The 12,588-nt window shown below is 51.5% G+C and overlaps 1 protein-coding gene across 1 annotated transcript; it reads left to right on the top strand.

Annotated features, from left to right (window-relative positions):
* Positions 1 to 3,035: 3,035 nt before the first annotated feature.
* LOC144108311 (endothelin-converting enzyme 1-like) lies at positions 3,036 to 5,054 on the top strand. The gene has a single exon (XM_077641575.1). It carries the CDS (start codon positions 3,036 to 3,038, stop codon positions 5,052 to 5,054), a length of 2,019 nt encoding a protein of 672 aa, XP_077497701.1.
* Positions 5,055 to 12,588: the final 7,534 nt, after the last annotated feature.

The following is a 12,588-nucleotide window of genomic DNA, read 5'->3' as shown; positions in this document are numbered from 1 at the left end:
GGCGCCACGCTCCTCCGAACAATCTCGAGCTTCCTCCCATTGACTACAGCTGGTGCGACGCTCCTTCGAACTTTCCCAAGCTTCCTTCCATTGGCTCCAGCTGACGCGACGCGCCTCCGAACATTCCCAAGCTTCCTCACATTGGCTGCAGATTGCGCGACGCACCTCGGAACTAACCCGAGCTTACCCCGACAAGACAAGATTCCTGTTCGGGGTTGGTACATCTGGAGTAGTGCTTTTGCACTAAAATGCAGCTAACTGGAGTTTCCATGACCAGTTTGGTGCCAGACACGAACCAAGGTCCGCCTAAGGGTCTTTGGTGCGAGATCGAGGAGACAAAGTCAAAAACACCTCAATACAAATACTGTGCTTCTGGTCATCTGGAACTCTTGTATCTCTGGAATCTTCAGCCAGTCACACTTAGCACTTATATTCAAGTGCGCAAGCTGAGGCATCATTACTGACCATTCTTGCTTGGGAGGCTACTCCCTGTCAGTCCCCCACAAAATTTAAAATTTAAATCGGTTTATTTTAGCGCGTGAATAGTGTTTTAAAACTATATGTATTCAGTAGGAGGTCCCATAGAAGGGCACTGATTAGGAACCTGCTAGCGAGGTTCTCCACACTAGTTGTGCCGAAAACAATTGTGTCTAATTTGTGAACTCGCTGCTTGTTTTTACAGCAAAGTGTCCACTCCTGGTACCGGGATGCAAGGTTCTCCGCCGCAGTCTCCACCGCAGTCTCCCAAACGGAGCCCGCGTAGGAGTCGCTCTTTGGCAAAAATGAACAGGTGGCAGACGCCGACGGGCGGCGAGTTCTCTTCCTCCTTATTCCATTATGTGAGTCGAAAGGCAACACTTTGCCGGATTGAATCATCGAGATCGAGTGCGTCTGCTAACTGAAAAGTAGCGCTCTGTAGGGTCGGCCGCAAGCTCTATTGGATCCTATTCATCGAAATGGCTCAACGAAGACTTCTACTTGTAGTTCAGTAGGCAAAGTTCAGTGCGCAAGATTTGTGCTGAAATAATTTTTTGAATATGTGATATATATGGCCTTATCGCTGTCTTCCAAAGTGGCATGCCAATTTTACGCACGCATATTTCACTTTCCATACTGAGCATTTCTGTCAATTTGGTTTCAGTGGTAACTGGTTCGTCACCCATAATAGATGCCTTAATTGTTGAGAGAGTAACTTTAAATTCTCAGGGCCAGAGCCAGCCCGTGTCTGGGCAGGTTCGAATGTCGGCTGTCGTTTCATTTCAGCATATGCTTCAAATAGAATGTGATGATGTGCAACTCTGCGGGGGAATACAGAATTATTTCTTTATTGGAATAAATTATCCATAAAATCACTCCCTGTTGAGTGAGCAACGGCATGCCTGTTGCAGTTTGTATTGCAGTTATGTACTTGTGCTCACATATCCGGTGTGGTTAGTGCAACAGTTTGCAACGTTAGTGCAACAGTTTTCAACGTTAGTGCAACAGAAACGTTTTTTTTATACGCGAGTTCCGCTGTGTCTGCTGACTGGGTATATTGTTTCCACGTCATTCCGTTCTCTATAAGCTGGCACGAATTTGTGCACTGTAGCTATCGGCATATCAGCGCATCTTAACCTCCAAACACGTTCAGCCATGTATATATGCGGTCATGCTTGGCGCCTTCCTAAAAGTAGTAGTAGTGGTTGTTTTATTAAATAATAATAAAAAAGGAAGGAAAAGATTTTTGCTAGCCCCGGCATCTGCCGTCGTTAGTGAAGCACCTGAGCTGGAGCAGCGGAAGTAAAGGATAGCAGGCAGGATGGAGAAATGAAATGAAAGACGTGAGGGACAGGGAGAGAGGATAGGACGAGAGGTAATATACACAATTTATTTGTACACAAAGAAATGTGTACAGGTTGCGCGCGTGGTTACTTCATGATGCAGCAATAAAACACATGCGCACAGCACTATGTTGACTACAGCTGGAGTGGGGCGTCCAGTTGCTAATCGTCCAAGGTAGCACTCGCGGAGCGTTCGGTCACTGCGTACGTGTTACTACCTGGCGGAGAACAGACGGGATGTCAAGCCCGTCTGTTCGAGGAATGCACAGAGGCTCAGCGAGGTTCGCCGGAACCAAATCCAGAACAAAGAGAGGACAGTAATTAGTAAAATACCATAGAGCCTGTCCAGGCTTACGCTTCTAGCAATAAAAACGTTCCATTTATCACTTTAGTAATTCAGAATACAGCACCCTTTTATTTCTTCATTCATAATGACTGCAGATATGACATTACGCGAACGCTGAAGGTCACGTTCGTTGGACAAAAACCTTGCAGTAAAATGCGGGAATAGCAACCGAAGCAAATGATGGCAGCTAGTCTGTAGGCGACGGCTGACATGTTGGAAAAAGACTATCCCTGCATGTGCACTCTAAAAACAAATATGCCTATATGGGAGTAAAAAGCAAGTAAGCTGTCCTCTAGCTAGCGCACTCTTTTATAAAAGGGAGTGTGCTAGAGGTCAGATTACTCCCCTTTTACTTCCTTCGGTTCAGAGAGTGCACACTTGAGTAAAAACAAGGAAGCATAGTTAGCGCGCATGAACAAACTACGTCCTTTAAATGAGGCCGGACATATTAAAGCTACAAAAATGCATGGGCCCCAATAGTCTGTGTGCATTACCGCCCTGTTCAGTATACGCTGAAGAAGTTTGGTTCCCCAGAAAGGCTGTACATGCATGCGAGTCGTTCATATTAACGGCGTCGCATCAACTGGGCACGACTGTATAGGGGGCCCTCTCTCTCACCGCGTTCGGGCCAGCCACAAATGCTGGCGAAAGGAAGCGAGTTGGAAAGAACAACAGAAGATGGCGAGACATGGCGCTGATGGTGTACCAGCATCACCACGTGGGCGGCACAAGCGCCCATGTCCTCGGCCCTGCTACATTTTATATAAGGCCGCTGTTGTACTGGCGCGACGCAGGGCTCCGCTGGAAGCAGGTCTGGCAGAGGACGCAAGCATAGCGCTTTGAAGCGGAAGGGATCTTCGCTCCAGACAATGGTCGGCGCGTTCTGCTTCGTCGCCATATTCGCCATCGTCTTTCTCGGCGTTGCCTGGCGGGTCATAGGGATCATAAGGCCTCGGCCCCGCCCCCAAGCTATCCAGCGACCATCCGGCAGCAATGCTAGCGCAAGAAATCCGCGTTCAGGTCCCCTCGAAGATTCAGGCGCCGACTCGTACGCCACGCTTCTTCGAGACGCAGTAAATTCAAGCGCGGATCCTTGCGACAATTTCTACAGGTTCGCTTGCGGTTCGTGGACGCAAAAACACCCCAAGACCTCCTCGCACGCCGACAACCTCTGCTCTTTCATCGACTCGGCTCTGATGCGCATGCGTGAAGTCGAGGCCATGAGCATGGACAGGGAACCCATAGGCAAGGCAGCGCGCTACGTCGAGGCATGTCTCGCAGAGGGAGAGGATGCAGCCATCAGGGACCTGAAGACAGTACTGGCCGAAGCAGGACTGACGTGGCCGGAGCGCAGCGAGCGCTCGGACTTTCTGTCCGCTCTGTTTTTCATGGCGAGGCGAGTGGCGCTGCCTGTGTTCTTCGGCGTCAACCTGCTGCAGCGTCGGGTTGATGGAAGGCAAACGTTAGCGTTTACCCTGGATCTGGCCTTCCAGTCCATCCTGAGGAGATTCCAGCAACTCATCACGACACTGCACGCAGCGGCTTACCTCCGCGTCGCCTGCGAGAGCATGGTAGGGAAAGGCGTCAACGACACCCGCCTGTCCGAGATCCTGGAGGGCCTCGTCGGGGCGACCGACATCTTCGACGTATACCTCCGTTCTACCAACAAGAAGCAAGACATCATGAACAAAACCTCCATTTTTCGCATCGCCCCTGGGATTACGGAAAGCAAATGGAACTCCGTGCTTCAGCAGTACTTGAACACATCCGTGTTTGACGTCGACTATGTTGTCATGTTCGACCTCCAGTCAATGTCGGCAATACTTGGCCTCGTGAATACGAGAGGAGAAGCCGGAGCAAAAGACATGCTGGGCTTCCTCGCTATCCAGGCGGCCATCTTTTACTCAAGCGCAGAAATGCGCGAAAGCTTATTCGGGTCACGACAGGCAGCAGCGAGCCAGCAAAAACTCCACTGCTTTAGGGACACGTACAGACTCTTCCCTCACGTCCTGAATAACTTCCTTCTGAAGGCAAGCAACGAAGCCATGAAGGAGGTAATGGCCATTGCACGCAGCGTCACCAATGCATACTTGAATGTCTTAAACAAGAACACGTCGCATAGGAGCCGTCCTCTCGAACGTTTCGTCGAGGACAGCATTCGGCCAGTCTTGACGCTTCAGGGTAAGTTCAAGTCCGACGACATCAGGGTCCTCTACGAAGCGTACCCCAACATGAGCGCCGGCGCCCTGCTGAACAGAATATCCATTGCGGAGAAACTCGCTGGAAGAGACATTGAAACAGAGGAAGCTGGCAACGTAAATAAATCTAACGGAGTTCATCGGCAGCTTGAATTCGACAGTTACTTTGTAGCCACGTACAAGGACTTTGTTTTGACCCCGTACCATCTCTTCTTCCCGTGGTACTCACCGAGCGCCCCGCGTTCTGTTCTGTACGCAGGCATCGGCGCCCGCATAGCGGCCGCACTGTTCTACGACTGCATCGAGCGGAGTTCAACTTGCCGCGCTACTGTTTACCAGAACGACGGTTGTCTCAGTTCGAGGGACGGTGCGGGAGAGCACCAGGAGCTAGGCGTGGAACTACAGGCAGCCGTCGCGGGCGTCAGCGTTGCGTGGCGAGCTTTCCAAGAGAGGGTCCAAAACGCGAGCGGCCATGATAGCAACGATAGCATCCTCCCCACGGACTCTGCAGCTCCAGTGAGCAGCCATGCCGCGTTCTTCACGTTCGGCTGCTACTTCTTTTGCGGCGAAGACAACGGCGAAGAGCTCTGCAACACGCCTCTGCAGCATAGCGTCGGCTTCGCTCGTGTCTTTGACTGTGCTCGTAGTTCTCCCATGAACCTCGAGCGAAAGTGTGGCATGCTCGTTTGATATAAGGCGATTAGATAACCGCGTAGTGACGCATACGTGGGCGTAACTGCATATTTTCTTAGCTTCGTTATATTTTTGCATGCTTCCTGCTTGAGGGCGCACTAAAATAAAAAAAAGACTCGATGAATAATTTGATGTTTTCTGCGGTCTCCGCGTTTGGAACCACTATTCAGTTCATTTGTTTTTTCTGAAGAGAAAACTTGGACCGTGTAGAAGAGCATCAGTGCAAGGGTGCCGCAGTATAGGTTGTTCACTTAGGTGAGCGTGAATCGTGGTGGATGTACGCTTTCATAAAAAAAGATAGTGAAATTTAGCGCAGCTGCTTGCTGAAACTGGTTGTTACTACACAATTGTTACAATTTTTTTTTACTTCTGAGTAATATGAACAGGCATGGAAGCTTTTAGACATTAACATGAGAACTTTGGCTAACAGTCACTCATATGCCAGTTCCAAGGCCCATTTTTCCAGAGGGGACAGCGCACCCTCCCCCCCCCCCCCCCCCGGTCTCCAACTGCTTGCACTTGGATCACATTTCTGACAACTGAAACAGTTCAGTTTTAGGACTCTCTTAATGCAAATCACAGTGGGGCTGGTCTACTTGGCTTCATAGCCACTTGTGAAGCACTTCTTATATGAGTAACCTAAACCAGTCATGTCCCAAAATAAGTCGACTGTCTGACCCGTGTACATGATCATGATTAGCAGAATTTAAACAAACTATGCACAAACTTTTTTAATGCAATCGATCGCTCCTCGCGCGTAAAGCTTCAATTCATTTTATATTGTCACGCGTGAATGCGGGAGATCACTGACCACAAGAGACAGCGGCGGGCTTCGACGAACGTCTTGACCACAGCTCCAGATTACTTCCACTTCCTCTTTTTGAGGCGGCGCGTGCTTCAGGTCAGCGCTAAGCGAACATGCGAATGCACCGTGTCAATATTGCCGTGAATCTCATCTTTTTTTTTTTGCACCGTTTGTTCGTTCGCACTCAAAACTGCCAGCACGCGGCTTTATCATTTTGTTTTGTAATGCGAGATGCGATCAGACTTATCTCCATTGATCGCGGCCGCGAGCAAATGCTTCATTTTTCCGGATTGTAGTAGTTGCTTTTGGTTCTTTATCTCGAAGGTTCCCTACCAGCTTTAAATTGAACGCGGCATTCAGGTCAATGATCGCCGAGCACGCTTGTGGGTATCGCCGCCGCCGAGTCATTCAGTTCTGAGTGGGCGCGAGCCAGCCCCTTGAACAGTTTCTTCTGGAAGCCTTTTCGTTGTCGTCCTGACTGCTGGAGTGCCGTCACCACAACGTGACAGTAAATTTCCATCATCCTTTGAATATTGAAAAATAATAAAAAATATATAAAATTTATTATGTAAATGGGCATTAAATGAATAAATAAATAACAAAATAAGCTCAGTCCCCCCCCCCCCCCCCCCCACTTCAATCTCCCAACTCAAAAAAGAAGTTCCGGAGTCCCTGGTCGACCTGTAGGAATGCGGAGGCGCCGGCGTCGTGTCCTACCTACATACATGCAGGACTGGTGCCGTGCGTCGAACTTACCGACATCGAGGTCCGCACTGTGCATGACAGGCCAATAGGTTAAAGCGTACAACAAACGGACGAGCACAAGAGCCGTCGTGCTGAGGGTGCCGACGGTGGTGGTGGTAGTGGTTTATTTAAAATAACGTAAAAGGAAGGTAAAAGATTTTTGCTAGCCCCGGCATCTGCCATCACGTGCGGCGGCACCTGAGCTGGGGCAGCGGAAAGAAAGGATATCAGGCAGGTGGGAGAAATGAAATAAAAGAGGTGAGGGGACAGAAGAAAGACATGGGGGGAGGTAAATAGTACACTACATAAAATAGATATACACTGCATAAAAACATTAAAAGTGAACACTTATATTATAAATGCAAAATAAATATACTATATACATTATTTACACAAACAGTCAAAAAGTCAGTTGTCTTCGCGGCGCGCGTGTGCTGATGACGGGAAACTCGGCAGTCAATGGTCACACGCGCGCCGCACTTTGCACGCAACAGCTGGTGTGGGGCGCCCAGCTGTTAGAGCGTCCGAGGTTGCACACACGAAGCGTTCAGTCACAGCACTGTACTACCTGGCGCAGAACAGGCGGGACGTCAAGCCCGCCTGTTCGAGAAATACACACAGGCTCACCAAGGTTCGCTCGCGGGTGTGCGCACTGCCTTGCGGCCACAGGAGCGTCTCGAGCGAGTCCGGGAAGATGCCCAGCGCTCTGTAGGCCGCGAGCATATCGCGACGAGCGTCAGCGAACGCGGTGCAGCGTAGGAGTAGGTGCTCCATTGTCTCCACTGCACCGCATCCATCACACACATCACTCGTCGCGATTCCGTGTCGCACCCGTCGTATACCCGGGCCACACGCAACCAACGCGCGCGCGGAGGATCATTGCGCGTTGCTGCCGCGAAAGGGCACGGCAGCCGTTGAGGCTGGGTATGCGCTCACCTCCGGCGATGCGCGGGTCCGGGTGCTGCTGTCGGAGATGTTCCTGGATCACCGCGCGCACATCCTCCAGCGAGAGGGGGTGGTCACTGGCTGGCAGCTGGTGTGCGGCGGTCGCGAGACTGTCGGCCTCTTCGTTGCCCGCAATGCCGCAGTGGCCTGGCACCCACTGGGCCCGCACAACGCATCCTTGTTGCGCGAGCCGCGCGATGCCGGAGCGGATGGCTCGCACGAGTGGTGTGCCACGGCCGTTGCACTGCAGGCGGGTGAGGGCGGAGCGGGAGTCACACAGCAGAGCACTCCTGGGTGGCGGGGGGGAGATTGTGAGCAACAGGTCCACCCCGAGCTGCAGTCCGAGCAGTTCTGCGGTGGTGGACGAGCCCAGGAATGCTGCGTGCGTCTGGCTGTGCAGCCGCAGGGCGGGGACGGTGGCCGCCGCTGCGAGGGAGCAGCTGTCTCTGACCACTGAGCCGTCTGTATACACGAGGAGGTAGTCCCGGAGTTCCTCGTGTATGACGGCTCTGGTCAGCTGCTGCACAGCGCAGAGGGGTGTGCTCCGCTTTCCCGCGATGCCGACGATGTCTCGCTGTATCTCCGAGGCAGCTGGCCAGGGCGGGCAGGGTCCGTAGGGGGGGGGGGGGGGGGGGGGCGGCATCAGTTAGGCGCTTCGTACTCCTGCAGCGCCGCGCCCATTCTTGAGTGGGGATGCGAGCGCAGACGCTGCAGAAGCGAGGCGCCGTCCGGTGCGCGGTGCAGGCGATCAATGTGATGCAGTGCCCCTGCGCGTTGCTTGGAGCTGGAGCGGCCAAGCTCCTGCCTCGGCCAGCGTTGCGGCGCTCTGAGAGTTCTTGGGCAGGCCGAGGCACACGCGCAGGGACTTGCGATGTTGCGTCTCCAACTTTCGCCAGCACGGTTTGCGCACCGTGACGAGTGGCAGCGCGTAGAGTGCCGCCCCCAGCGCTGCGGCGTTGTAGAGTCGCAGCGCGGCATGCTGGCTGGTGCCCTGGCCTCGAGCGGTGAGCCTGTGCACGGCGGCGGTGGTCCTCTTCAGCTGCAAACAGGCCTTGGTCGCCGCGGGGCGGAAGGAGAGGCGCCAGTCGATGTCCAAGCCCAGGTACCGCACCGACTCTCGCCAAGGAATCGGAGTCCCGTCCAGTGACAGTGGCGCTGGGCGGGCGCGCGAGCGCGAAACGCAAGCCATGGCGACCGATTTGCTCGCGCTCAGCGACAGACCCAGGCCGCGCAAGCGGGCGTCAATTGCCGTCAGCGCCTCCTGAAGGCCCCCACGCACGCGGAGCGCCTCGCCCGGTGGCCCACGGCACCACAGGGCAATGTCGTCCGCATATATGGACATGTACACATGGTGTCGGCCGCCCGCGGGGAGGCAGGCCGGAGGTGACGTTTTTGGTGAGGGGAGTGTCTGTTCGCTTAGCTGTCTTGTCATCTGCTGAAAGTGACGTGTTATTATACTGAATGTATAGTCGAATCGCTGCACATCGCGTTGCTGCGACCCTGCCTAGATTCATTCCAGTTCTTGTGCATTCGAAGCAGCGCTATGTTGCTGCGATCAAAACCGGAAAAAGTTCTCGCCGAGTCTGCCGTTCGTGCTGCGAGCGCAAGACAGTATTTGCTCGATCGTTCTGTCGCGTAAATACGGCAGCTATGATGGATCGCCTTTCTGCTGAAACGCCGTCTGTGAAACTTAACAGATCGCGGACTGCAGCCGCTGGAAATATGAATTTCTGCGGTGCCAGTTTTGGAATTTGGGCAATTAATCATGTGCTGTTTATCCACAATGTGTCCTGCATGAGTAGCAGACAACGTGCAAAGATGTTACGGATATCTAATTGACAGCTATAGGAAGGGTACCTCACAGCGTATACTTGCCACTGCGCAAGCTGCCATGAAACGCCTGCCAAAATGGCGCGCTGGCCGCTACGATGCTCGCCCCCCCCCCCCCCCCCCCCCCCCCCCCCTCCCTTTGTGCGCGTTCCACGACACCTCACATGTGCTCTGCACCTGTGCAGAAGGTTGCCCGCGCGAGGATACGGGTTACGCTCTGTGCAAAGATACGCTCGTTGCAAACATTCCCACTTTTCGCAGTTGCCCCAGAGTTCACCCGGCGCTTAGATGAGAGGAGCAAACTTTGATTTGCTTCTGAAAATTTCACGCCCAAATTGTGTTGCTGCCAATAAATCAAAGCAACGTTGTTTCACAATCTTACAAGGAAAAAAGGTGGCCGGAGGAAAAGCTGCTACACTGCTGCTTGACTGGCTCAGCCACCCATCAGCAATGGAAACGAAAATACATTCAACAGTAATAAAGCATTGTACCAAACATAACATAAAACAATAAGATATTAGAAATCAAACCCGCCATTATAAGTACATCTAGCACTAGTATTCCTTATCAGCCGAAGTTCTTAGCCACAAACGTTCGAAACAGCTCGCATCGTCTCTCATTGAGCTCTAAAGTTGACACTGACAGAGAGGGAACTGGGCGCTCTACGAGCATGCATGCTTACTAAAGCTTCAATACAAGCGACGCATGGCTTGCAGTGCAAGTCTCAATGGAAGTGCGCGTATGCTGTCAAGCAGCCAACGCTTTATTGAACCATGGAGGATCCTCCATGCTTGAGGGTTTATCGTGGATGGATGGATAATAATGGCTTTGTTCTTTATTCTGCCGCCCGATGGCGGCAGCTTGCGCCACCTAAGCCTACGACTCCCTCCTTTTCCTCTATTTCGCTTTGTAGCGAAAGCCACATTGGCCACGACCAACCACTTGACTGGTCACGTGACCTTATGCCTTAGCTATGCCTTAGCTTTCGCTACGTATATCCTGGCATAGCCGAGCTAATTAAGCCACTGCCATTTTTTTACAATGTCTAATTTGACTATACTTTTCTCTCCAAATTCATCCCTCCCTTGACTTCCTCCATCAATCTTCTAACCTTCCCTTTGTCAAAGCCACGCTTTTAATTCTCATCCACTTGTCAGTCCTCCCCAGTAGTGTTCGGGAGCATATACAGGAAGACTACTCCCCAGCAAACGCCAGCGCCCTCTCTATATCTGTTCCCTCGGGGACGGCGGGACGAAGATCTGCGTACAGTGAACTAGAAGTATTGAGTACTTCTAGTTCACTGTAGTTGTGCGCTATCATGTGCGCGAACGCTGATGCGCGCTGTGATGCAGCTTTCCTCAACGCGTCAGTGGAACGCGACAGCGTATTGCAGCGCTGCCACAGAGTGCCCGGAACGCCATCAGCCGTTCGGTGCGACGCCTTGCCCTCTGTGGAAACACCTATGAACGCATTTTTCATTTTTAATTGTTTAATTAATTGATCAATTACACGTTAAATTTCTTAGCATCATCAAGCATTGCCTTTTTCATTGTGAGCATCTGACACCTTTGAACCTCGGCCCCTTTTTAACTTTTTTTCATTTCCTTAATTTATCAATTAATTAAAATGACTTAATTAGCTATTCATCGCCTATCACACACTAATCAATCAGCAATCACTAGAACCACAAATCACCATGATAAGATTTTTTTTTACGCAGCTCGGATGCCGATTATTTCCGACACACGGTGCCGACTACTACACTATGTCGATGGTTTTTCGACCGAACTTTCCGTAAAAAAGCGATGGTAAAGTTGTGACTGTAGTTGTTTTTTAAATCAGAAGCATTGGATCCACTGATCTCCACTAGGTGGCTGGATGCCGCATTCCCGCGCGCAAGTGAAGCCACAGGAAGTTCGCTGTCTGCTGTGTATTTCAATGCAGAAAGTCGAATCTTTCGCCCTTCCGTTCTCAGTTTTTCGCGTTGTTTTCGTGTAACGTCTACTGTAATATCAAAGGAATAAGCAAGCTCAACGCGAGAAATGCGTGCATTGTTTGGGGAACCCTGTAATTTCAGAGAACAGAAGAAAACAGGCATGCAGGTCCATATTACTTGAGGAGAAGAAGAAGAAGAAGAAGAAGAAGGTCTCACCATGCCGCGGCAAAGGGGTACGTGCATTAAGCATTCACTATTTCTGATCTGGTTCTTGTCTTCCGAGCGTAATTAGGGGAAGTAGGGGAATGACGATCAGTCTAGACCATCTTAAAAACAAATTTTCGTGTAGCAAAGAAAAGGCAATGGCGCGGAAATCCTGACACTCGAACTGCCGCTGTCTCAGTTTCAGGGTTCGTGGCGGACGATGTCTCTTCTCATCGACGGCAGGTGATGTTTATCGCTTTAGTGTGTCATTTACCTTCCAGACGTGCTTTTAATCTAGCTCAATAGCACAGCCCACGTTTTACCTACACTGCACGAGAGTAACGACTGACGAGAAAGACGAATGCAGCAGCGCATGTGACAAGCGTAGTTTGAAGTGAACTGTGCCAAGCATCGCACGAATAACAGCCCATTCAGGCATAATTTGCTACAGCACGAAACAGTACTTGATACGCTTCGTCGAAAAAGCAGTAACATATACCTTTTGGACGCGCTAATGTGAACCAGCAGAACACCGACGGCACCTCACCAGATTGTGGCCTCGCCCTCACTCCGGTTCGGTCTAAACATAATTCGGTAAAATGGTGCACTGCTAAGTCAGCTGCCTAATGAAGGTTTCCGCCTATTCTTTCTTAACTTTATCCCACATTGGTGGTATAACTTTGGCTTAGAGCGCGTCAAAATACATCACTACAAAGAACAGAGTTGGCGACGCTAGCGCAACGGGACGACACAGAGCTGAGCAGACGAGGTTCCGTACGTACTGTGTGCAGCGACGTTCTGTCGTCTGCTAGTGTCGTCCCATAGCGATGCAATGGACCCTTATTTTTGAAACGCCTTTCCCGGGGACTTTGCTGCTCTCCTCGTGCAGTTGGCGGCGCAACAGGTAGGCACTGTCATGAAAAAAGACGAGAATGTCGAAAAACCAAAATGCTAAGCGAAAAACGAGAACTGAAACTGAAAAACCGTGCTGAGGTCCGATTTCGTGCACTGCCAAAGGCTGACTTCCGGGACATGCCGCCCAACTTCCGGTGGCTTCACTTTCGGTA

This window comes from Amblyomma americanum, chromosome 10 (assembly GCF_052857255.1).
Source record: "Amblyomma americanum isolate KBUSLIRL-KWMA chromosome 10, ASM5285725v1, whole genome shotgun sequence".
Taxonomy (NCBI): Eukaryota; Metazoa; Arthropoda; class Arachnida; order Ixodida; family Ixodidae; genus Amblyomma; species Amblyomma americanum.
Note: the sequence above shows the minus strand (reverse complement) of the source record. Positions and strands in the feature narration are given on the sequence as shown.